This window comes from Montipora capricornis, chromosome 1, assembly GCF_036669925.1.
Source record: "Montipora capricornis isolate CH-2021 chromosome 1, ASM3666992v2, whole genome shotgun sequence".
NCBI lineage: Eukaryota > Metazoa > Cnidaria > Anthozoa > Scleractinia > Acroporidae > Montipora > Montipora capricornis.
In genome coordinates this window covers 12,568,500-12,592,499 of record NC_090883.1, presented here as the reverse complement: position 1 = coordinate 12,592,499, position 24,000 = coordinate 12,568,500, and the positions used below count along the sequence as shown (strand labels likewise).

At 39.7% G+C, this 24,000-nt stretch overlaps 1 protein-coding gene across 2 annotated transcripts in view; it reads left to right on the top strand.

Moving 5' to 3' along the window:
• Positions 1 to 5,307: 5,307 nt before the first annotated feature.
• The window catches only part of LOC138056614 (cyclic nucleotide-binding domain-containing protein 2-like), a 56,520-nt gene continuing 37,827 nt past the window's right edge, over positions 5,308 to 24,000 (top strand). The window contains exons 1-2 of one of the 2 annotated variants that reach the window (XR_011133518.1): positions 5,314 to 5,455; positions 7,858 to 8,042. Coding sequence is in view for 1 of the 2 variants with exons in the window: in XM_068902482.1 (XP_068758583.1) it covers positions 5,431 to 5,455 (25 nt within the window). In the remaining variant the exon portion in view is untranslated. Of the gene's footprint in view, positions 5,456 to 7,857; positions 8,043 to 24,000 lie in introns of those variants that run through there. The other variant, XM_068902482.1, reaches the window with a different exon arrangement.

The following is a 24,000-nucleotide window of genomic DNA, read 5'->3' as shown; positions in this document are numbered from 1 at the left end:
CCGGAAGTCACTGGAAACCAATCGGAGGCAAAGACAAGAACAACTCTTTGTTGTCTGCCAGTACGATAACTGCAGAACCATGAAAGCAGTGTGTCCTTGATGCCGTAATGTTCAATCTTCGATAGAAGCAAGTTGTGAGATACCTTGTCAAAGGCTTTGGATAAGTCAAGATAGATTGCATCGACTTCTTTACCGCTAGCAACAGTGTCTAATATGTGCTTGACCCCAAGCAGCTATTCCATATTGTGTATACGAAAGTATGAGCGATCGGTGATACTTGACGCCGCAGTTAAGCTATTAATTAAACCAACAATTTTGCTGACCTTAGGAGCAATAGAATCAATATGTTGATTCCAATTTAAGTGCTACTCGATTAAGCCCCGTACAAATTTAAAGTAATCCTAATGATTTTTAAGAAATGTTAAAGCATTAAAATTGAATGAAGCTACGATCCTCGTAGTTATAAAAGTAAATTTTATGAAAATTACGTAGAGAAGCCTGAAAAATTCAGAATTTGAATAGAGTTTGAACCCGTGACCTCGCGATGCCGGTGCGATGCTCTAACCAACTAAGCTATGAAGTCACTGATGTTGGAAGCGGGTCATTTGTGGATTCAAATGTTCCCGCTGAATAAAAGTAACGAACGAAATGATATCTGAAATGAATTATATCATATATCAAATATTGAACTGCGGACATGAAATCAAGTGAAGCAATTGTGTAGAGAAGCCTAAAAAATTCAGGATTTCAACCAATCTCGTTCCCAGAGCCGAATTATATCAGTATCATTTATACAAGTTAAAAAAATATATTTTCTGGATTTCTAGCTTGTTCAGAGAAATTTTTGTTTGAGTTCTATGTCCAGGATTGCACGCAACTGCAGAAATTGCAATTTTTTGCAAAAATCGTAAAAGCTGAAAAGAAGAAAAGTTGCCAACTAGGACTGGCGATTTTTGCATGAAAGTTACTTCGAGGCAAATGAAAGGTATGGATTATGTTGGAGGGAGAAACACATACCGTACATTCTACCTTTTGACATACTCATCCGAAAAACTGGTTTTTTCCCTGAGCGGGAATCGAACCCACGTCTCCTTGATTACTAGTCGGGCATGCTAGGCCACTACACCATCAATGCTACCACGCTGGCAGCAGATTAATGGGGTGACTTAGCAGCGTGGAGATCCCTAGGGCCCAACTTTTCTTCACTTGAGTGTGTATCCTTGCCTCTAGAACCCCATACCGGGCTTAGAACACATGAAAGTTACTTCACATGATTAACTGACGAGTAGACTACTCGTTTCATTTTGTGCAGGGCTAAAAATCACTGTCAAATTGACCGAATTCGGCTCGCGTGATCTAGTACTTGGTTAATGTTTAAATGTTTCTCAGGAAGTGCAGCAGTGTGACACGAGAGTTCCGCGTTACCATGCCGAGACCTGAAGTGAAAGCGAAATAAGAGGCTCGTCTTCCAACAAAACCTATTGTAATGACAACAAAACGCCTATGAGGGCGTATCCGTGGGATGCACAAACAGCTAACACAAATTGTCCAGTTACAATGAAATACAACTACGGGTAAACTTCGGGAAACGGCGAGTGATTACCAGAGGGATAAATCTGTAATTTAACTAGAAGTTACTTGCTATAAAAACAGTTGTTAACCCTATAATACCCGAGGGGGCTAACAGACGATTTGATTGCTAAGATAGTTAGAGTCAAACAAACACTTTAGAATGATCACACTTATCTTGAGTGAGTTCGTGCTTACTGCCATAAACAATACTTATTATTGTCTTCTTCAGCTCAAAACTTTTGCTTTTCATATCGCGTGTCTGATGATAATGTCAATAGACCATTTTCGAATTCTCACAGCTGGACTAGATCTAGCATGAAATGGAGGCTAATACGGGCAAATTAATTTGCATTTGAAAAGAGTTGCCCGCTTTAGCCTCCATTTCATGCTAGATCCAGTCCAGCCGTGAGAATTCGAAAATGATCTATTACAGGCATTAACCTTTAAGATGAAACTGCTACAGCAAGTCCTTCACAAAATCAGAACATCCCGAAACGTGCATCCGTGTATACGCCCCAAGCGTCTTGTTCTAAATTTAAATGATTGTAAAATCACTGACGTTCGCGGCCTGCGACTTCCATCTAAACCCTATTAAATCAAATTAATGCCTCATCCACTCCAAGAAAGAGCTAGAAAAGCAATTTTTGCTTCTTTGCGTCAAAATGCAAAATGCAGCCGCCATCCTCGCAATTGCACAAAGTACTTTAAATACACTGAGAGCATAATGCGCATTTACTGATTGTTTACGTGGCACACGAGCAAGATGAGTTATCTTTAAGCAAGGGAACCCGAGTTTGAATCGCGGGTCGGGATAAGTGATAAATTCTATCATCATTTTTTTTTACTTGATTTCTGTTTGTATTTGGTTGTTAATGGCTTTTTCTAATGTTCTTTTCACGTTTGTATTTCTTATATTGGGAGGAACGGCTTTGGAATTCCCAAACAGTGCTTTCTAATAGCAGCGTTGATAAATGCTTGGCACAATGGCCAATTGAACACACTTGTTTGATTCACAAAATGGTTTAGAACGACTGAACAAACTGGTTCGCAAGAAACACGTCGATTGAAGTATTCGTACTATGCAACAATATTCACAGTGGAACACACAAGAACGAAACAAGATCTAGAAATAACGTAGAAACTTATCCTTGCCTTGAAAGCTTGCCTTTCTCAAAGAAAAAAATCATCTGTCCACTTTATCAAATACTTTCAGATGTGAGGTTACTGTGTCAATCATCGCAGCAGAAAGGATTTCGACTTTTTCTGAATTTATATGATTGTGAAATCACTACCTTTTGAGGCTTACAACTTCCATGTAATCCTCTTCCGTTAAATTAATGCCTCATCCACTCCAAGAATAAGTTACAAAAGCAAATGCTGCTTGTTTGCATCAAACTGTTAATCTGAAGGCTAAAACTGCTGCCGCTATCCTCGTAATTGCGCAAAATACTTTAAATATACTCATCATGGTAAACATCGAGTATATTCATTGATTATCTGCGTGGCGCACTAGCAAGATATGTGCTTTTCATGCGAGAGAGCTTGATTTCGAATCGCGTGTCGGGCGAAATGACACACGTGAAAAAACATTGAGTGCAGATTTGTGACTACAATGAAAATAAACACGAATAAAAAGAAATTCACCTGCATTTATACCATGTTCTGCCTATAGCATCCCACGGAACAAGTAAGGAAAACAGCGCGTGTTAATAACGCTTACCTAATTTAACAAATAACCCGACAATATTCGTGTAGAATGAGTCACTGCCATGCATATGGCACATTTCCTCACTTAACGTATTGCTGCAAATTGCAGAATTCTACGGAATCTCACACCTCAAGCGCTAAGCGCCAAACCGCGTTTTAGCTTCCATCAATTAAATTTTCGAACATAACCGGGAAGTGAATTGGAGTTTTTGTTGAGTTCACAGCTCGAATACCATTATGATATGTTTTTAGAGGTTAGTCAGTAAAGATTCGTACAAAATTAATGTCATATTCCATCGCTTTCTATTGATCGTCATCGAGTTCGAATGTGTGAATGTACCGTGGCATGAGAACCAAAGACGCTGATTGGGTAGGTTGCCATGCATCAATTGATTTCATTTGATTGATGGCAGCCAAAACGTAGTTTGGCCGTTGGCCCTTGAAGATGAGATTCCGCGAAAAATCGTTGTAATTCAATGTCATGAAGATTTTATAAATTTGATATTGTCATATCACTGAACCCAACTCACCGTGAAAAGATGTCAAAATAAGAACTTTTCTTCGTTAAAAGCAGTAAGTTGCGATTTCCCTGACTTCTCACAAAATTAGCGCGTTCGAAAGTTTTGTGACGAAGTTATATAATTAATTAATTAATTAATTAATTAATTAATCAGTAAACGCAAGAATAGTGTCGTCAAAGCTGCTTAAATGCTGCTTAGTACCCTTTTCTTTCAGGATTCTCTCAATCAGGGGAACCCAACGTCAATTTTCGGAAAATATCTGTTCGGAGGACGATTTGAGATCTAGAATTTTCGGAACCTGACTTGTTCTGAAATTTCTTGCTTGCCTGCCTGTCCTAGAATTTTCGAACATCTAAAAAAATGGTATTGGTATGGCATGGCATGGCAACCTACCCAATCAGCGTTTCCATTTTTAACGGATTTTTACCCTAAAAAGGCCACCTAGAATTTTCTGGAGCATTTTTTCTGGCTGAAATTTTCGAAAACGTTGGTTTTGATCCCTATAATTTTCCGATCACTAACTAGACTTTCAGCTAGGAAATCCGAACAGAGAAAAATTTTTTAGGGGATAAAAATATGCCTATATCTACCGTTTAAATACCAAAATACGTTGAAAAATGCTATGTTTAAGTGGTTTTGAACTACATTCTGGTTGGGTGCCCCTGCTCAGTGCTTTGACGCAGTATGTTGTCAAACGTTTGCTGTAAAAGGAAAAGAGATTTGTTTAATCAGCGAAAAGTGTTTAGTTCCGATGATGTTAAGTCATATATCGCTTTCGGTATTACAATCAAGCCATGGAATTTCTGTTCTATCTTTGCCGTTCGACTCAAGAGTACCATTGGCCGCCTATTTCGCTCTTTGCTGCGACGTCTCACCCAATCCTGGCGCTACTATTCGTCGGACCTATTCTAGATCTCAGTTTTTGGACGTTGGAAACTCTACGGCCTGCTTTAAATCGCGAAATATTGCTAATTTTATTAATTGTTTGTCTTCTTGTTCAATTCAAGCGAATTTATATATTTCAATCAAAACAATGACCGACACCTACCTGTACGGATCACGGTACGCAATGATTGCGATTATTCAACCAATGGCAGTAGGATTTGTGCGGGTCTTGATCGCTCTATCATGGGCAGTAGGACGTCGTCCAATATTATTAAAGGGGCTAGGTCACGCTATTTTAGGTAATTTTGTTTAGTTTTGTTAATTATGACCTCTAAACGTCAAATTGGCAGGGCAAGAGTCTTTCATTTGCAAAATCACGGCCACATAACAACTGAGAATGATTTTCCAGCTGTGTAAATGACATTTTGAAATAGACTGATTTAAATTTGAAAAAAAGGTGGGCCGACGTTTTTTAGCCTACGGTACAGCCGCCCGCTCTCCGAAAAAAAAAAAAATCGGAGAGGAGCGTCTGTGATTTACCGTTAGTAATCGTGTTCCGGAATAATCTTGCATACATTATTAAGTGATCTACGCTGACCAAAATTTGCGTGCCTCATATTTCGTTGGAGCTAAATTCTCAAAATGGTGGTCAATGAGGTAGATTTCAAACGTGCATCGAAGAGCGTCTCCGATAGTTTTAAGATACCTTGGCTTTATAGCATAGAAGCACTCTTTAAAGGAAAGGATGCATTTGCAAGTCTTCCAACCAGGTATGGCTCTTATCTTCAGAACAGCACAGATCGTTGCCGATGAGCTGTTATTTTGCTCGGTGTGTTCACATCTCAAATTTTCCAGGGCATCACGCTTTGTAGATTGTGCTTGAGAATGGCTAGGCTGGTCCGAGCAAGGCTTTGGGATTACATTGACTGGAAAGGAATAGCGGGAGACGTTTTCGAGTGGACAATCTTTTGAATAGTGCTTTCGTTTGTTTTGCGCTGACATCAATTCCTACAAATGTACGTCGAATCGATTTCCACTTTACACTCCATAGATAACAATTCCGCTCTTACTTTAAAAGAAAGACCTTTTTGACAATCAAAAAGATTTTTATTCGTATTTTGTACGGTGCTCAAAGTACACACGAACTCATCGTAAAATCTCTCACGGTGTTGATGTGGAGAAATAAAAATAAAAGCCAATCAAAACTCGTTGTTTCAATGATGTAATGATCGATGGGTAATAACCAATCAAATCATTTTCCACACATTCCAGGAAAAATCACGTGGCATGGGTCACGATTATCAATGGTAAATCACAGACGCTCCTCTCCGAATTTTTTTTTCGGAGAGCGGGCGTCTGTACACAGGCTAACGTTTTTCAAATTTACTCAAATTCAATCCGTTTCGATCCTCTCCAGTTTTCTCCATCCATGTCCCTTCGTGGCTTCCTTGTGTTTTGTTAGAGTTCTTCTATAGTTTTGAACAGTTATTTTGATATTTTAGTTAATTCTATGACCATTCGATCAGTGCTGAAATTGCCTAAAATTGCGTGACCTGGCCCCTTTAACATCAACACTGATGAGGATTTGTATACTGGTGTGCCTCGTTCTACTTCCTTGGCATTATGCTTAATGAACACGCAGTCCATAAGGAACAAAATAGCGGACTTTGTGGATTACGTCTCTGAATATAAGTTTGATCTAGTCGCTATTACTGAGACATGGTTGACGTCCAATGATGATTCTCTCGATTCAGAGCCCAACTCGAATGGATATAGATTCTTCGATAAACCTCGTGAGGATGTTTAAAAATTATTATAAAAAACGTTCACTGGCTATATACAGTTAAAAACTTTCGAGCTTTCGGCTGTCAGGCTACAGCCTTCAATGGAAATGAATGGAAAAAATGATGACAACTACAATATATACAAGAATAGGTGAGAAAAAGAATATAAAAACGGGAAAAAATATTTGTCAAAAAAACTAATTGTTCTTTTTTAAAAGAATGGAGTATTGATTAGGGAGCGGCCTAGAATTGTTATCTGCATGATCTATCGAGGCGGTGTGCCAAGATTCCAGTGTCTTGCGGGTACGAGAAGAACCCTTGTCAATCACTTGGGAATTTTTAAAGTCAATAGAGTGATTTGAAGACCAAGCGTGTTTAGCGATGTTGGAGCCTCTTGAGTAAGACTTCACATTCCTCATATAAGAATCTGCCAGTCTCGCCAACATAACTCCATGGGCAGTCGGCACAAGATATTTTGTAAACCACGTTAGGTTGAAGATCGATCGGAGGGCGGGACTTAGGAGAGGGAAACTCCTGTTGTAAAGTCTTGAATGGCTTGCTGACAACTCGAATATCATGTTTTTTAAGGAGTCTAGTTAGAGGCTGAGAAATGCCATTAATATAGGGGAGGACTGCATAACTGGAGAATTCGGAGGGTGCAACCCATTTAAAAAACATGCAAACAAGTTCCTCAGGTGTTGGGATGGGATTTGTTCGCTGAGTAGAAGATTTCTTCTTTAGAATGTTGGAGATAACATTTTGGGGGTAATTGTTAGATCGTAGAGCGTCGATGACATGAATAAGTTCTTTCTCTTTTCCTTGTTTTGTGCTCGGGAGATTAGTTGCGCGATGTAACAAAGTCTCAGCTGTACTGGTCTTGTGTCGTTTGTCATGATGGGAGAAGAAATCTAGATACCTATCAGTGTGGGTTGGTTTACGGTAAACCCCAATAATGAGATCATTATCCTTGCGAGTAACCAAAGCGTCCAGAAAGGCGATCTGGTTATTGTTTTCTTCTTCGATGGTAAAGGAGATGTGTTGATCGATACTGTTGAGTGTGTTATGGAAAGAGTCAACGGCGTTTCTTTTAATGATACAGAAACTATCGTCAACATATCGTTTCCATACTTTAGGTGGAACGGGAGTTGTGTTGATGGCCATCTCCTCGATTGCTTCCATACATAAATTGGCAACCACGGGACTGACAGGGCTGCCCATGGCACAACCATGGATCTGTTTATAAACACTGTCATTGTAGACGAAGTAGTTATTGGATAGGACAAAGTTCAACAAAGAGATTATATCAGTAGTGTCAAGTTTTGTGCGTAAGTGTAGTGATTCATCACAATCCAGTTTATTTTTTATGTAATCACAGGCTTTCTTGACAGGAATGGCTGTGAAGAGCGATACCACATCAAAGGACAGCATAATTTCATCGTCTTGTATGTCAATGTTGGAGATTTCATCGACAAATTTGGAGGAATTAGGGACTGAGAAACCATTGCCATTTTGGAGAGGTGTCAAGATGTTGGTTAGAAACTTTGAAGTGTTATAGAGCGCTGAACCAATAGATGAAACAGTTGATTCTTGAGTGTTAAAAGTCTATTGTTCAGTTCACGTTCAATTCTTCGGAAAGGAGGTTTGGAGACCAGTTCATAAGTGTTGTGGTCATTCAATAAAGCATTCATTTTGTTGTTGTAATCAATGGTATCTAAAACAACAAAACAATTTCCTTTGTCTGCTTTCATCAAAATCCTGGTGTCATCCTCGTGAGGATGGTCGTGGCGGTGGAACAGCAATCCTATTCAATGACTCCTTGAAAGTGTCTTTCTCTCAATCTGGTCACACCAGGAACCCATGACCCGGAGCCTACAACTCTACGGTGATCGTGTAACGGCTTTTCACAGACCGATTTATTTTTAGCTTGAATTTCCCGCGAATGAGACTCCCACAGGAGCCCGATGACCAAATACAAGAAATCAAGCTGACGTCATAGGGTCACCGAACCGGAACTGCCTTTGTTTTTTGACCTAATTCGCGGGAAGGGCTAGTGTAAAAATAAACCTACTTGTGAAAACGCCGTTTCACAGACGCTGTATGGAAGTTGCACGCTCCAGATGGGCTCCTTGTCACACTGAGTCTTTAGAATATTCTGAGTAGGTAGTCTCCTCTGGTGCTGGCCTTGATCATATATCGACAGCCTTACTCACAGAGCCACAGGGTACCCATGAGCGTATTTTTTTCGGGACTTTTCTGGTTACATGGAATCAGTTATTCTTTCAAAGGAGCACGTGGCCATTTTAGGTGATTTTAACATCCACGTTGACGTCCCTGACGACCCAGATGCTACAAAATTCCTGGACTTGATTGGTTCACTTGGCCTCCAGCAACATGTGAATAAGCCCACTCATATTCACAAACACACCTTGGATCTTGTCATTACGCGCAAAACAAGCCATCTACTCCAGAGCTCGCCTGTTATCGGTCACTTTCCCTCTTATTATGCATCTTTGATATGTCATCTGAGAATGCGAAGACCAATTGCAAGAATCAAGAGGGTAATGTACAGGAAGCTAAGATCAGTTGACACTGACCAGCTTCGTGACGACTTATCTTTGTCTAGACTGTGCAGTGTAGAACACGCCCATTGCAGTCATGCTACTGATCTTGATCATTTGGTTGACGAATATCAAGAAACGCTGTTGAGCCTGCTTGGATGAACTTTTACCTACAATAACATGCATTTTATATTCTTCTCTTGCACTGGGTCATTTTCCATTAAAATGGAAGGATGCTCTTGTAGATCCGCACCTCAAATCTGGGAAAGATATTACATTCCCAGACCTCCGCCCCGTTAGCAACTTACAGTATATTTCAAAGCTAATCGAGCGTGCTGTTTACGATCAGACCCACGACCACATGTTGCAATATGAGCTATACCCCCTACTACAATTTGCTTACAGGGTTGATCATAGCACAGAGACTGTGCTACCTAAAGTATAAAATGATATTTTGCTGAACATGGACCGATCGAGGGTTACGCTGCTAGTACTTCTTGATTTAAGCGCCGCCTTTGATATGGTAGACCATCAGGTGTTACTGAGACGGCTGGAGTCTAGCTTTGGAATAACTGGAACTGCGCTAAGCTGGTTTTCATCGTACCTGTCACAAAGATCACAGCGCATCTGCTATGAGGGCTGTACATCTAAGACGTTTCACTTACTCCACGGCGTGCCTCAGGGCTCATGCCTAGGGCCCCTCCTATTCACTGTGTATGCAAGCAAACTGTTTGAAGTCATCAAGTTCTATCTACCTGAAGTACACGCTTATGCAGACGACACAAGATTATATTTATCATTTCAACCAAATTCGGAGGCGGACCAAGTGGAGGCAGTCAATGTAATGGAGAGGTGCATCGCAAGCATCGGAAACTGGATGAAATTTGATAAGCTTAAGTTGAACTCAGATACAACGGAAATAATCCTTATTGGCACTAAACCACAGCTTAAAAAGATCAAGTTTAATCATATCAAAGTCGGTCATGTAGATGTATCAGTGCAGACTACTGCTGTACGTAACTTAGGAGCCTGGTTTGACTGTAACTTAAAAATGTCAACTCATGTCAATAAGATCTGTCAGTCTGTATATTACCATCTGCACAATATCAGACAAATTCGAAAGTATATTACACAGGATAGCACCAAGCTTCTTGTGCAAGCAGCAATTATGGCACGGATTGACTACTGCAACGGCCTATTATACAATGTACCCGCTGCACATCTGTCTAAGCTACAACGTCTTCACAATACAGCAGCGCGTTTAATTACTTTCAAATTGCCATGAACGCTGCTGTTACTTGAAGGATATGATTGGGGTACTTTAAGCTCTTTGAATGGCACTGATAAGAGTGTTGAACTGTTAAGTCAGAGACTATGGGAAGTGTATAATGACTGTTTTCCCTTGATTACAGTCAAGACATCTTCGAGGGACCCGCCCTACATGTCACCGCTGGTGAAGCACCTTTGTAAGATAAGAAATAAGAATGTAAAAACAAAATAAATCAAATAAATGCTGTCCGTAATGAAAACCGGAAACACTACAGGGGATCTAAGGGATGGGGGAACACAGCCAATATAATTACTGCTAGGAAAATTCAGGGTACCTTGGTTAGCAAAGTAATAAATCCTGATGATATTAATGAATATTTTCAATCTATTAACACTGAAGATGCATATGAGGCGCCAAATCCTCTAGCAATACCAGACGGTACACATGTCCCCAAAGTAACCCTGCTTTCAGTTTGGAACCTCCTGAGGCACCAGACAAGTACAACTTCTGGGCCTGATGAGATTCCCTACTGGCTCTGGCGTGACTATTATGATGATATAGCTCCTATAATAACTAAGATCTCCATTCAATGACTCAATTAAACAGCAAAAAGTTCCACGTCTATGGAAATTGTCCAATGTTACACCTATTCCCAAGGTATTCCCATTAAGTGAGCGTAGTCAATTGAGACCCATATCAGTCACTTACATGCAAACATAATCATGAGAATTTTTGAAAGGGACGTTTACAAACAAAAAATATCTACTACCCTGCAGTCATCTACTAGGCTCAACCAGTTTGCCTATAAGAAGGGACATAATGCCACAATGGCCCTTTTTAAATGTCAACATTATTGCTTAAAATGGTTGGATAAAGACGCGGGCTTTGTTAAGGTGTATTCTTTCGACTTTAGTAAAGCTTTCGATTTTGTTTCCCATCAGATTGCATGTAATAAGCTCAAGTTACATAATGTCAACCCTTACCTTATTAACTAAATTGTTGATTTTTTGAGTAACCCTAAACAGAGAGTTGTAGTCGATGTTGGCAAAACAAAGTTCGTTGAAATCGACAGGGGTGTTCCACAGGGGACCGTCTTAGGTCCAGTGTTGTTCTCCATCATGGTTAATGACATTAATGTTGTGAACCCGGAAACCACGAAACCGTCTGACGATATCACCTTGAGTATTCCGATTGGGCCAAATTTACCTGATGACTCATCAGTAGGTGAAATTCAGAATATTGAGCTTTGGTTAAGTATGAATTGCATGAAACTAAATCTAACTAAGACATGGGAGTAATGAGAGGAAAGACCCAAAAAACCCCTCGTGGGACTGTGTCCATTACTGAAAGAAAGAGCGAACTTAAATTATTGGGAGTAACCTTTCATGAAAATCCATGCAACTGGGACACTCATTTTCATAAGATGATGGATAAGGCTAATTCAAGACTCTATATCCTTAGAATTTGTAAGTACTATGGATACACTTTAGAAGAGCTTACGGTGTTATTTCATAGCTTAATTATGTCCACATTTACATACGCAATTGAAGTATAGGCATGTGCTTATCGTGGTAAATATCTCTCTAAGATCGATAAATTCTGCAAGCGAACATGGAAATATGGTTACACCAAGAAGAGCATATTCATCAGCGATGTAATTCAAACTAGGGAAAAAGACGCACATACAGATGCACATTGTTTAACATGCAGATCTTCTACCGAACAAACGTACATATCAATCTTTACGTCAACGTGGTCATGATTATAAGTTACCACGTATTCGCACACAGCACTTTAAGCACTGCTTTATAAATAGATCTCTTTTAAACTTTATTTAGTTAAATGTTTGTAAGGAAAGAAATAATTTTTAGATAATTCCTCTTTCTACTGTATTGTAAACTTGTACGTATGTCTGCAAGTGTTTGGTTTAATTTATCAATAAAGATTATCAATCAATCAATCAATCAATCAATCAAAACAACATACTGATAAATTTGACTATTTTTTGCAAAGTGTATAAGGTGGTTTTCTTCTTTTGTATTTGCTTCGGTTGTAGTTCTTTTTCATGCAATTAATTATGATTAATGGTCCAAATCCAAAATTATGAAACCACCCCACGGAAGAGGCACCGCCACTCCTGAAGCTATGCCAGGAATAGCATTAAGGATCTAATCGTAGGTCCACTAACTTCTTTAAAAGTACTTCTCTACATCTAGAGTAAGAGAGTTTAGAAGCTGAGCGGATAAACTGCCTTCCGGACTTGGTTTGAATATTACCAAAAAGAAAACCATCGCCGCCGTTGGCAGATGTTGGCAAAGAGAGCTGTGCCTGAGACAAGTGCTTCAGAAGATTAGCCCAGGGACAAAGGTCGGTACCAGTTTTAACAATTGGAACGACGGCGCCTTCACGATATCAATCAGTCTTACTTACCTTCGATAAACAGTTCAAAGTATGTGGCATGGGAAACTACATCTTTAAGCTTAGGATTGGATAATTCATCAAATCTCAGGAACCCTGCGAAGGCAAGGAGAGCCATGGCCATGAACCTCGTGTCCACCAATGATCCGTCAAGGCTCTGGAAAAACTTGAGCAAAATCTCCCCTGTGAAAGGTACTTTTTTCGGATATCCGGTGGGACAGCCTCCGCCTGGCTGACTCTAAGACTTTCTGTGAGAGTGTATGACTAGTTGGAGACTCTAAATCAGCAATATCGTGGGCCCAGCGGATGCTGTACAAGGCTGACTGGACCGGGGATGGAGAAGTGGACGCTTGAAGGACACCAAGCAAGTACAAGGCAACAAAGGCGGGTGTAGCTGGTAGCACAGTAATCTCGGGAAACTTGGAGGCCCAGGAGCGCCATCGTTTAAAGCCGTTGAGATAGGTGAGTGTAGTATTATCTGCTCTGGAACCAAGGACAACTTCGGGTAACTTGTCAGCCAAACGGCGTAGATAAGGGTCCTGTACATGAGTGAGCTCGGTCCACATAGGGCTGGAAAAGACGTCTGGGGAAAAACAAAGGGAGAGGATACATGATAGGCATCCGCGAGGAAAACAAAGGATTACGATACGGAGGGGTGGGTGACACAGAACATGGGGAACGCCACCCATAGCGAACAGAAGTAGTCACGAGACTATGCCCATACGCGGCCACCGAGGCACACGTGACCTCACGCGAGGTAAACCGAAAAACTCTAAACAGAGATAATTGCCATCGAGGCACATAAACAGGGAACGAGACTGGCTACTAATTGTGAACATGATAGCTAAAGCGTTTAATACAGAACGATACAATGAAATATGAAATAAGACAAAGAGAGCTAAATATAGCGGATAATGACTAAAGAATATATCATAACATAAGATTACATATCATGATTTAACGAGCCGACAGACGGACGGCTAGAACGTGGAATTTGAATTTAGGCCCATCGAAAATAGAGTCAGTGGAGCCCCTGACAAAAATCCCAGAAACATCTGTGAAGATAATCGCACACTTAACATAAGGATTATAAAGGGACTGAGGACCGAAAAGCATAGGCCAAAATGGAGATGAAACCCACTTGGGAACGGTCAAGGTTCCCTCAGCTTTGCACTCTACAAGATGCCTAATTACCCGGGGAGCAAGGAACACCGGGAGTACTAACCAATTATTCTCCTTTCCCCAGTCTTGACAAAAAGCGTCGACGCCCTGGGCGTGCGGGTTCCAATAACGGGAATAAAACTTGGTTAACTTGCGATTATTACAATTCGCGAAGCAGTCCACAGTATGGGGACCCCACATGTGATCAATGTGATTGAAAAAGTCAAGGGACACACCCCAATCATCAAAATCAATAATCCTACTGATAGCATCGGTGTGATGATAGAAGGATCTGGGGATCCAATCTACTTGCAAATCGATGCTATACCTGAGGACTATTTTAAAGATAGACAAGGCTAGGTGGTGAAAATCACGCTTCATGCTACCGGTGCGAATGATGGATGGAATATTACGGTTGTCAGTAAACCATTGAACTGCGCAACCAGATAATGTTTTAGAAAAGCTAGAAAGGCAAACATGGACCGCCTGAAGCTTGCGCCAGGTTGAACTACGGCCTGCCTCGTCAGGGGACTAAGTGAGGTGACAAATGACACCGTCGCGACCCTTAATAACTCCCCCGGCACCAACGTCGCTCGCATCGGAATAAACAATAGTACGCGAACCGGAAAATTGCTGACCAATTGGCCTTCCATTCAAACACGGCACATTTTCTTTCCAAAAGAGAAGTTCCTCCTTAACAGAGGGGGGCAGAGGGAATTTGGAATCCCAGCTGGACTGGAGGACGATGGACATACGAAGAAATTTTGTCATGAGGGTGGTGGCGTTACCAACAGCTAGGCTAAAAGAGTTGATCCTGCCTGCAAGGGCAGGGAGTTCCCTAGCAGAGGAACAATTAGCTTCCAAAATAGAATTAATGTCAGACAAAACACGCTTGATTTTCTTCCCTGGGATAAAGAGCAAACCCTGGAAGAGATCGATGATGAAACCCAGCCAATCAATATACTTTCAAAAATAGCGGGTCTTCTTGCAAGCGTTCCCTCAGTCTCTTTCCCCAACTTTCGCGCGGCCAGTTTGCGGAAAATGGTTTTGGAGCTCTTCTGTCGAACAGGAGCGCTTGCTACGAAGGCTACCTTTTTTGGTAACACGTACCACAGGCAACCCAGTGTACGCTTTATGGAGCGTCTAGTTTATTTTTTTCCGTGTCCGTTAAAGTCTTGCCTGTCACTCACCGGTTAAGTGGTGTCCTTGTGCATAGAGTCTTCTTTGCGTATTTTGTTAAGTTTGAGGAAGTTGGGGGTAATGGGTAGATTTCTCTGGTGCACAGCAGAACATTTAATTAACTTAACGAACTCAAATGAAATTGTCATTTCGATTTAAGCACGGCAGAAGCACGCCGTTTGAAACCATTAAGCGCGGCACGGCTGACTTAGGTTCGGCACGACTACTGAGCACGGCAGGACTTGCCGTGCCGCACGGCAGTAGCACGACTTGGTTTAAAACGGCGTGATATTGTTGCGCCGAACTCAATTCATAAATTTATTTAATGTATTTTGCATTATTTTCATACTATTATGCTGGATGGATGGTTTGTTTTGTCTTTTGAATTTGGCGCGACTGTATTAGGTTCGACGTTTGAAACCGCTGCCGCGCCATCGTCGTGCCACTGGCAAGCCAAATTCATTTGAGTTCGGCAAGGCAGTAGCACGACGTTTGGAACAGGCCTTAGTGCATCTTTAAAGAAAATATACCCTTATGGAGCTCAAGAATGGAACGCCAATTGGATAAACAAGACAGGCGGTGTTAGATTTCCAGCCTTTCTAAATTTTAACATCATGTTGTGTAATTTTCGAGTATAACAAATTTGCATACGTGGGTTGAAATGTGATACGGGGGGATTTTTGTGGTAGTGCACTGTAAGCAGCGCGTGCATAAGTGACGAAAATAAACAGGTCTGTTGGAAGCGTGTATGAGTTTCAACAAAATGAGCCCCAAAATCAGCAAAAAATTGTAACGCTGATGAATAAAAAAGTAGCTGCTATTTCCAAAACGATTGAATTACCTGGTGATAAGTAACCTCGTCTTGGAGAGTAAATTTTTGACTTTTCAGAAACAATGGTCAACCTCAAGAGTTGGGTAATTGTGATCTTTGTGTTGAATTCGCACATTTCTTGTCAAACTTTATAACACTTAAAAGAAAAAGAAAACTAACAAAAACAAAAACTCGGTATCTTGCCATCAATTGTCACAGATGCTTCACTGTTTCGCGAGTAAACACGCCGCGGTAACTTGATCACGACGCCCGCAGAATTCGATGTCACTTTCGATTTTGCGATTTACTTGTGCAGCCAAAAGTATAATAAACGTAGCAAAAATCTCCGAAAATGTTTTTCGCTGATGGTAACTTTTTATATTCGCCGATCAAAATTAATGTTGTTAAGTTTTCATGTTGTAAATTTTGTTGCTGATGGCAAGAACATCAGTGACACACGACAACATGGAATCTATTTGTTTTATATAATAGAGAATTCAACTTTAATCGCATAAAAGCTGATGATGACGTCAATCGTGCGTCTCTCCTCTAACTGATCATACACAAGAACCAATCAAAATGCGAGAATAACTTGGCTTATTATATAAAGGTAAATGTAACAGTTCATTGATAGTAGTGTAAGGGACAGTGAGGACCAGGGAAGGAAAGGGAGAGACGGTAAGTGGCAGAAAAACGGAAGCCAAGGGAAAGATGAGGAGGAATTTAATCAATTTCTCCTTTTTCATTATTTTCTTTTTTATCCCCTGTAAAATACCAAGCCCCATTTTTTTGTAAAAATCCCCCCAAAAAAGGAAACCCCTTCTTTACAACGTTCATAATAACATAGGTTGAAAAAAATTGAACTAGGTTGAAAAAGTCACCCTAGGTTAAATATAAATTAACCTAAACTTAAATTAAACCTGTAACAGTTATTTGTACGGATGCGTTGCAAGTGGATCAGTATTTTTAAAAAGTAGTTTACTCGTTTTTTACTTTGTTCAGAAAATTTTTATTCTCGACTGGAATTAATAACAATCATAAATGGTTCATTTGTTTAAAATCGTAAATGGTTTGAATCCAGGAGTTATATCATAATTGAGTGAAGTACGATCCTCCGGGTGAGTTGAGTCGTGAGAAGCACTGTTTGAGATGACATTGATTGACGTTTCCACAACCTGAGCGGAAGTCATCTTTAGAGTCAAGTGATTTGTGTAACGTCAGTAGATACTATAACTTGTGTTATTGGTCAACTGTCAGTTGAGCCTAGATTTAATTTGCTGGGAAGACTGGGAAGACTAATAGAAGATTAGGAAGACTGCACTGGGAAGACAGCACTAACTACTACCAACGGATCGTACTGGAAAGCTGGTTCACTAACTTAGAACAGACACCAGTAAACCGATGTCTACAACTCCCCGCACCCTAAAAACGACTCATCGACGACATCAACAGATGAAAAACACACTGATTTACTCTATCACAGTACTGCCCAACGTATTCTACGATACACGTACAGATCTTAGACCTATAGACGGACTGAAACGCACCATCACTGTTTAGTCTTCCCAGCCAATTACATCTAGGCTCAACTGATAGTCCACCAATAACATCACGAATAAGTTCACTAATTACATCTACGACCGGAGTTCTTATAGCATCTATTGACGTTGCACAGATCACTTGACTCTAAAGATGACTTCCGCTCAGGTTGTCGAAACGTCAGTAAATGTCATCTCAAACAGTCCTTCTGAGGACTACACTCACCCGGACGATCGTACTTCACTTAATTATGAGTTGATTTGTTTGTTTGTTTTGCTCTAAAATAAATGCAAGGGAATAAGTGTGTTTTTACTACGTTTGCGTAACTGTTTTTCGATGTGCCTCGACAGTGACAGGAAAATTTTGCCCTTTTGTTATAAACACGTATGAATGGTAATGACTTCTCGAAAAATTAAGGAGAAATATCACTAGCTTGTGTTTTGAGAAGTTTGTTTAAAGCACGTACAGGTCATCTGTTGTAGCCTTGTTTGAAGTTTGTCCTTTAAGCCAAGCTGGCGTGTTTCAGTGAAATACACCCAAATGTGAATGGAATGGAATCGACCCAAGGCCCCACTCATTTTTCGCGTGCACCTTTTTTCTCTTTCTAATTCCCGACTATCTGGAAGCCTGAAACAGGCTAGCTGGCTTTTGACAGTTGACTCCGAAATGGCTTTTTTCTTTTCCGTTCGCTCGCTGAGGATTATTTTGCTTGTTTTCTTTCAAACCCATGCGATTGAAGAAAAATGAATTGCCTAACTGGTGAATTCCACAGTAAATTTCACTTGAAAAACCGATATCGCACTCATCACTTCGTGAGATATAGGTTTTCCGCGTGAAATTTACCGTGGAATTCATTAGTTAGGCAATGGATTTTTCTACAGAAGAAAGCGAAGAAAATGATCTAATTAATTTTGTATTTCATATTTTAAAAATTAAGTTTCAGTATTTTGACCCAATTATTCTACCTGAATGAATTAACCGTGGATAAATATATCCTTATATTTGGCAAAGGAAGTATTTTCATCTCCTGTTCTCCTTTATGGTCGCCTCGGGAGCAAATAACGTCACTTTTCCCTAGATCCAGCCCTCAGGGTCCAATCGGTCAGTTTTAAACGTGAAATAGAAAACACGACTCAAGTAAACCGTCTTTGGATAAAATCAAAGCTCAAAATTTTGCCAGTCAGGTTTTCAGGAAACACACTTTCAAAATATGAAGAAACAAAGGAAGTGATTTTTTTTATCATAGTAGCACTGTAAATACCTTTTAAAATTCTTTTTTGCGATTTATCTGCTTTCAACATAAAACCATTTGAGGCCTGATGTGCGTAAAAACTTACGTTTTTATGATTGAATAGCCGTAATTAATGAGACGGAGTAAGCGTATAGCTTTGAAAATTTGAACGAACGACCTTAGCCTTATTTTCTTCGTTTATTACATTTAACATGAGTTAAAAATTAAAGACAATTCATGAATTTTAAAGTTTACCACTTAATACTGGCATCTCTCAAAACAAATGCCTCGGCTTGCAGTTTAAGATTGATAAATTTAAAGCCAAATGTTTTTGGCACGCTCACTGAATGCTAAAAGAATGAGGACTCGTCTCCAATTTAATGGTTCCTGTGCTTCAACATTTAGGCGTAAATTCAATTCCTAAAACTTGCTCGCTTATGTTGTGTTAAAGGAATATTTTTTTCCTGAACCCTCACGTTTGACTACGTTTCTTCCTTTTACTTATTGGCAGAGCCTAAAGTAAACATCTTTACTTAAAATGATTGCAGGGCGTTCGTGCGCGCGCAATTATTGAATTATGACGTGGAAACAGCGTCATTCGGTGAGTGCCGTGGAACCCTCTGTGTGTTTGCTAGCTATCTCTTATGTTGTTAAGATATCTCTAATTGACACTTAACTCTTTTTAAGCAACTGAGAAGCTAAGTTCTCACAATAATATGGATAATATGGTGATGAAAAGAAGTGAGTCTGAAAACAAAGAACAATTCCTTGAAACAAAAAGGACAATGACACCGTTGCAAAGGTTTCGCAGCATTGCTCGCTCAGTGCTATCACAGAACCAGTGGACCAAAGCTTTGCAAACGAAAATCGCCGAGGAACATACCAAAGAACTCAATATCAATAAAGAAAGTGGTGGACAAGCTGAAGTGTTAACTTTCAACGCCAGTGGTAAGTCGAATTTTTGAAAGACACTATTACCATGACAGCAATCTGCTTCTCAACGTAGACTGCAAGGGTTAGGGTGGAGAAGGAAATTCTTGCGGGGATAAAAGTTCAGCTCAATTAGGGTAAGTAATGTTTGCGTGGATGAGTGAGAAACGCAAACTATTAATTATTATTAATAAATTTTATTTACCCACGCTAGCCTAATCAACACTTAAAAAAGCTGGTCTCCGTTAGTGCGGGCAAAAAAGGTAAAAAAAAACAAAAAAAAAATATTAATACTTAATAGATTCAAAATAATTAAAATTTCTCTAATCTTATTTATAAGATGCAGTTGATCTATAATATGTATAACCTAATATTGTATAATATTGTGTAAAAATTGTGCAATACATTTTATATAGAACTGGGGGTAGTTATGGTGGTGGTTTAAGGTTTATATACCGCACATACGTATTCACAAAGTCTCCAGGGAGAGATCAGACGTCAGTTTATAACTGAGGCGTCCCTGGCAGCCGCTATCAGTCTATATTCGATTTCGCCCACCCACCCACCCGCCCAACGGTACCTACCCAACCCACGCATGTATGTGAAAGGAGGACAGACTACAGCACCGCGTCGCCGCGTAATAAGGAAAACTTGCCAAAGTGGTGTAATATTAGCTTTTATTATATGGCTCTGTCTCACAAGGACTGGGAACAACCAAGTTCACGAATTTGATTGGCTGAAATCGATATTGACCGCGGTCTAGATTTTCCCATCTAGACCGGCATCTAGACCGGTCATGTTTTGCGGTGAAAAGATGCAAACTAAAATGCAAAAATATTGAGTATTTTCTTCTACCAATATTTATTTATGGAAGTACCAAACAGCATGATGACAAAAGAGAGGATGACGAGCAAACTTTGACAGAATTAAGTTCAGCTCATCGCCACTCATCGCCGTTTGCAAGCAAAATGTCAGTTTGTACAAACCAGTTACATTAAACGAATTAAATTGTTCTTGTTTGCCATGTAATAAACTTCTTATCAACCGAGCTAGGTCAGTCTGTATGGGAGAATCTTGACCTCGGTCGTGTGTCCAGACCTCACTGCGTTCGGTCTGCACTCAAGACCTCGGTCAAGATTCTCCCATACAGACCTCCTGCTCGGTTAATAAGAGCTAAGTAAAGCATGTCGTTTATTCGGGATCAAGCCTTCCTTAACCATGTTTTTTTATTCAAGCAACCCACGTTCATGAAGTCAGTCACTTAGAGAAAGATCAACGGGATTGATATCAGCGTACTCAGTAAAGATGTCGACCCATCTGAACTTCTATAACTATGATTACATAAGAATTTCTGATTTACGAGTACAGTTCTCACAGTCATAACATTGTATGTGACCCCCAGTATTGAGTACAGTCCGCCTCCCCGTCTCACTCTAGCTATAACCAGGGAGCTCCGCTTCTAGGCTTGGCTAAATCGATATATTAACCATTAAAGAGAAGAACAGATACTTCTTTATGCGTACAATACAACCAACCATAAAGTCTACAAATATCTATTTTACCTTCAAATACTTAACCCTGCATAATATTTCAAATTCCGTTTTCCGTGAATCTTCTATTACATGTGTTACATATGAGCCATGGCAATTGCTAGTTTTACAATCACTCGTTCCTCGTTAACCCAATTTATTACTAAGACTTGTTTACATTACTAATTAACGCGAAAAAGGATAACTTCGGAATTCTTAACGATGTATCGCTTTAATCTAACCCAAAATCATTCAGATATTCAAAACGTCCTATGCATGATCCATTTTCTTCGCTTTTGTGTTTGTCAGCATTATGATTTGCAATACTTCAGGTTTACGTGTTCAGAACTTTGTTTTTGTATCTCGCAGATGTTTAGATTTCCAATTACAAACTCTGTTTTGATTGGCCACTCTATAACTCACTGTGTAAATAGTTCACTCTGATTCAAAATAAATACGTTTCGTTTCTGAGAAAACGAAAAAAGAACATTCTTTCATAAAGCGTACCGGGTGTTCCTGATTTCTGTATTAAATTTAACTTACATTTTGCATTTACCTCAGTGTTAACGTTCATCTACGCTTTTGAAAAAGCTCCTATACTTGTGTTTACGAGCAAGTGATCTCCTAGTAATACGATGAAATGTGGATGACCTCGGTACATTGTTAACCAAATATGTCCCAAAAAGTTTCCTCCTTTCTCTGCTTATATAAAATATATATTTCAGCCTTTTCTCTGTAATTCTGCTCGGTTCTCGGTCACGTCTATGTCGATGCACTAGCAAATCACAACTAACCTTTTCTTTAAAGAAAACACACTCTTGCACACCGAGACCTGTATTTCTCCTTTGGAATCAAGTCGTTATTATCACTGAGAATCTAATAACTGTACAGCCTTTCAAACTATATCACAATTATTTCCAAAGAGCTGATCACAGTCTCCACTGATGATATCAAATCTCGTAAAACTAGAACATAACTATATACACAAGATGGCAACGAACAAGATCGCTAATATGGCTAGTTGAACAAAGGATATAAGCTAGACCATTACAAAGAAACAAACGGTTTACAATAAAAACACAAAAAAACGCAATAGACAAAAAAGGTATCTTCGTAGTCGAGGGTACAGGGAACGGGAGGCTTATCTCTCAAGGTAAAAATGGTACCAACGTGAGGCCATCTGCTCGCTGTGCCAATGTTTTTACTTTGTCTTCAGAAGATTCCAATATGGCGTCTATGTTGTTTGTCGAGTTATTTTCTTTGTCCCTGTCATCTTCAGAGTAGTTCTCAATAAAGTACCCGCTGCTTATTAACGAACTAAACGCTCCATAAGCGTACACTGGGTTACCTGTGGTACGTGTTACTCAAAAACAGAAGGGACTGAGTTGGGTGGTATTGAACTGCAGCGTTCCAGGGAAATCTTTCAAGTTGGGGGTCATTAAGACCATTTAAGGGGTCACCCAGAAGTGGTGCCAGCAGAGACCCTATGGCTCACACGTTTATACGACGAAACAGATCTTTTTCTGAGGTTAAAAACCTGGCTACCAGTCTATTAATTAATCATTTGTCAGAAAGAAGAAATTCCTGTCATCTTTAGAAAAAACAGACACGCATTGCTTACGTGTGGTAGTGAAGTAACACAGCGATTTAATCCATATTGTCAACTGAGCTGCGTGTTGTCTTCCAGGAGATTCAAATTGTCTTTGCGTAATATGTAGCTCTAACAATAGTGCACGATATTGTTTTGGTATGGTATATCATTGTAGTGCCTTGGTAGAAGTCTTGGGTCAATAGCCCCCTGAGAAGAAATGTGGTTACTAGCAAAGTACTGAACCCAGAAAGATTGAAGAACATAAAAGGGAATCGAGAAACATTGGCTTCTAGGGTTGCATGTTGATCATTTTCAAGTTCCCTCACAACTTCTTTTCACCACAAGTTTACGCGTTCAATCTGAGCGTCTGACAGCTTTGTGAAACAAACGTTTAAATGAAAGTTTCCCTATCCGGTGGGGTTAGTATCTGGATGGGTGACCTCAAAAATACACCACTTTGTAACAGCATAGGACCGAAAATTCTATTTCTATTTTAACGCTCAAAAATGCAAACTAAGCCAAAGAAACAGATTTTGTCAGCTTGCTTTATGCAAAAAAAAAAAATCAGTTTTTAGGAAGAGCGGAAGGAGGTTTTCAGGACGGTCGATCGAGAATAAAATATTTTTTTGCCATCAGCAACAAAATTTACGACATGAAAACAACATTAATTTTGAACCGCGAATATAAAAAGTTACCATCAGCGAAAAACATTTTGGGAGATTTTTGCCACGTTCAATTTTGTTATTGTACTTTTGGCTGCACAAGTAAATCGCAAAATCGAAAGTGACATCGAATTCAGCGGGCGCCGTGATCAAGTTACCGGGGCATGTTTACTCGCGAAACACAATTTCAATTGTGTGCGTGCAAGCAGGACACAATCTGTGTCAGAAAGTATATGCAATTAAATAAATTTCTGACAGTTCACATCAAACCCTTTTCGAACCTTGACCGTAAATAACGAAGCACAAAAGAGACAACAAGCTTTCATTCAAATAATTCTTCACTGCCATATTTCCATGTTTCCATTTCTTTTTTTATCTTTGCAGAGTTTTGTACAAAATAAATGTAAATTGCCAGACAACGTAGATGCGACTTCAGTAAACACTGTGATGCATTCAAGGCGCTCGATTCCTTCAATGTTTGTTAAATCCATAAAAAAATTGCCATTCGATTTCAGTGTTGTATATAATACCAAGTTAGTAAAATATTAGAAACAAAGCTCACTTGATATCCAACGGCGAAAAATGAAATTGTTGTCGAAGACCATTCCTCGTCTCTTTAAAGATTCCAGATATTTATTTTTCACCGCCTGTC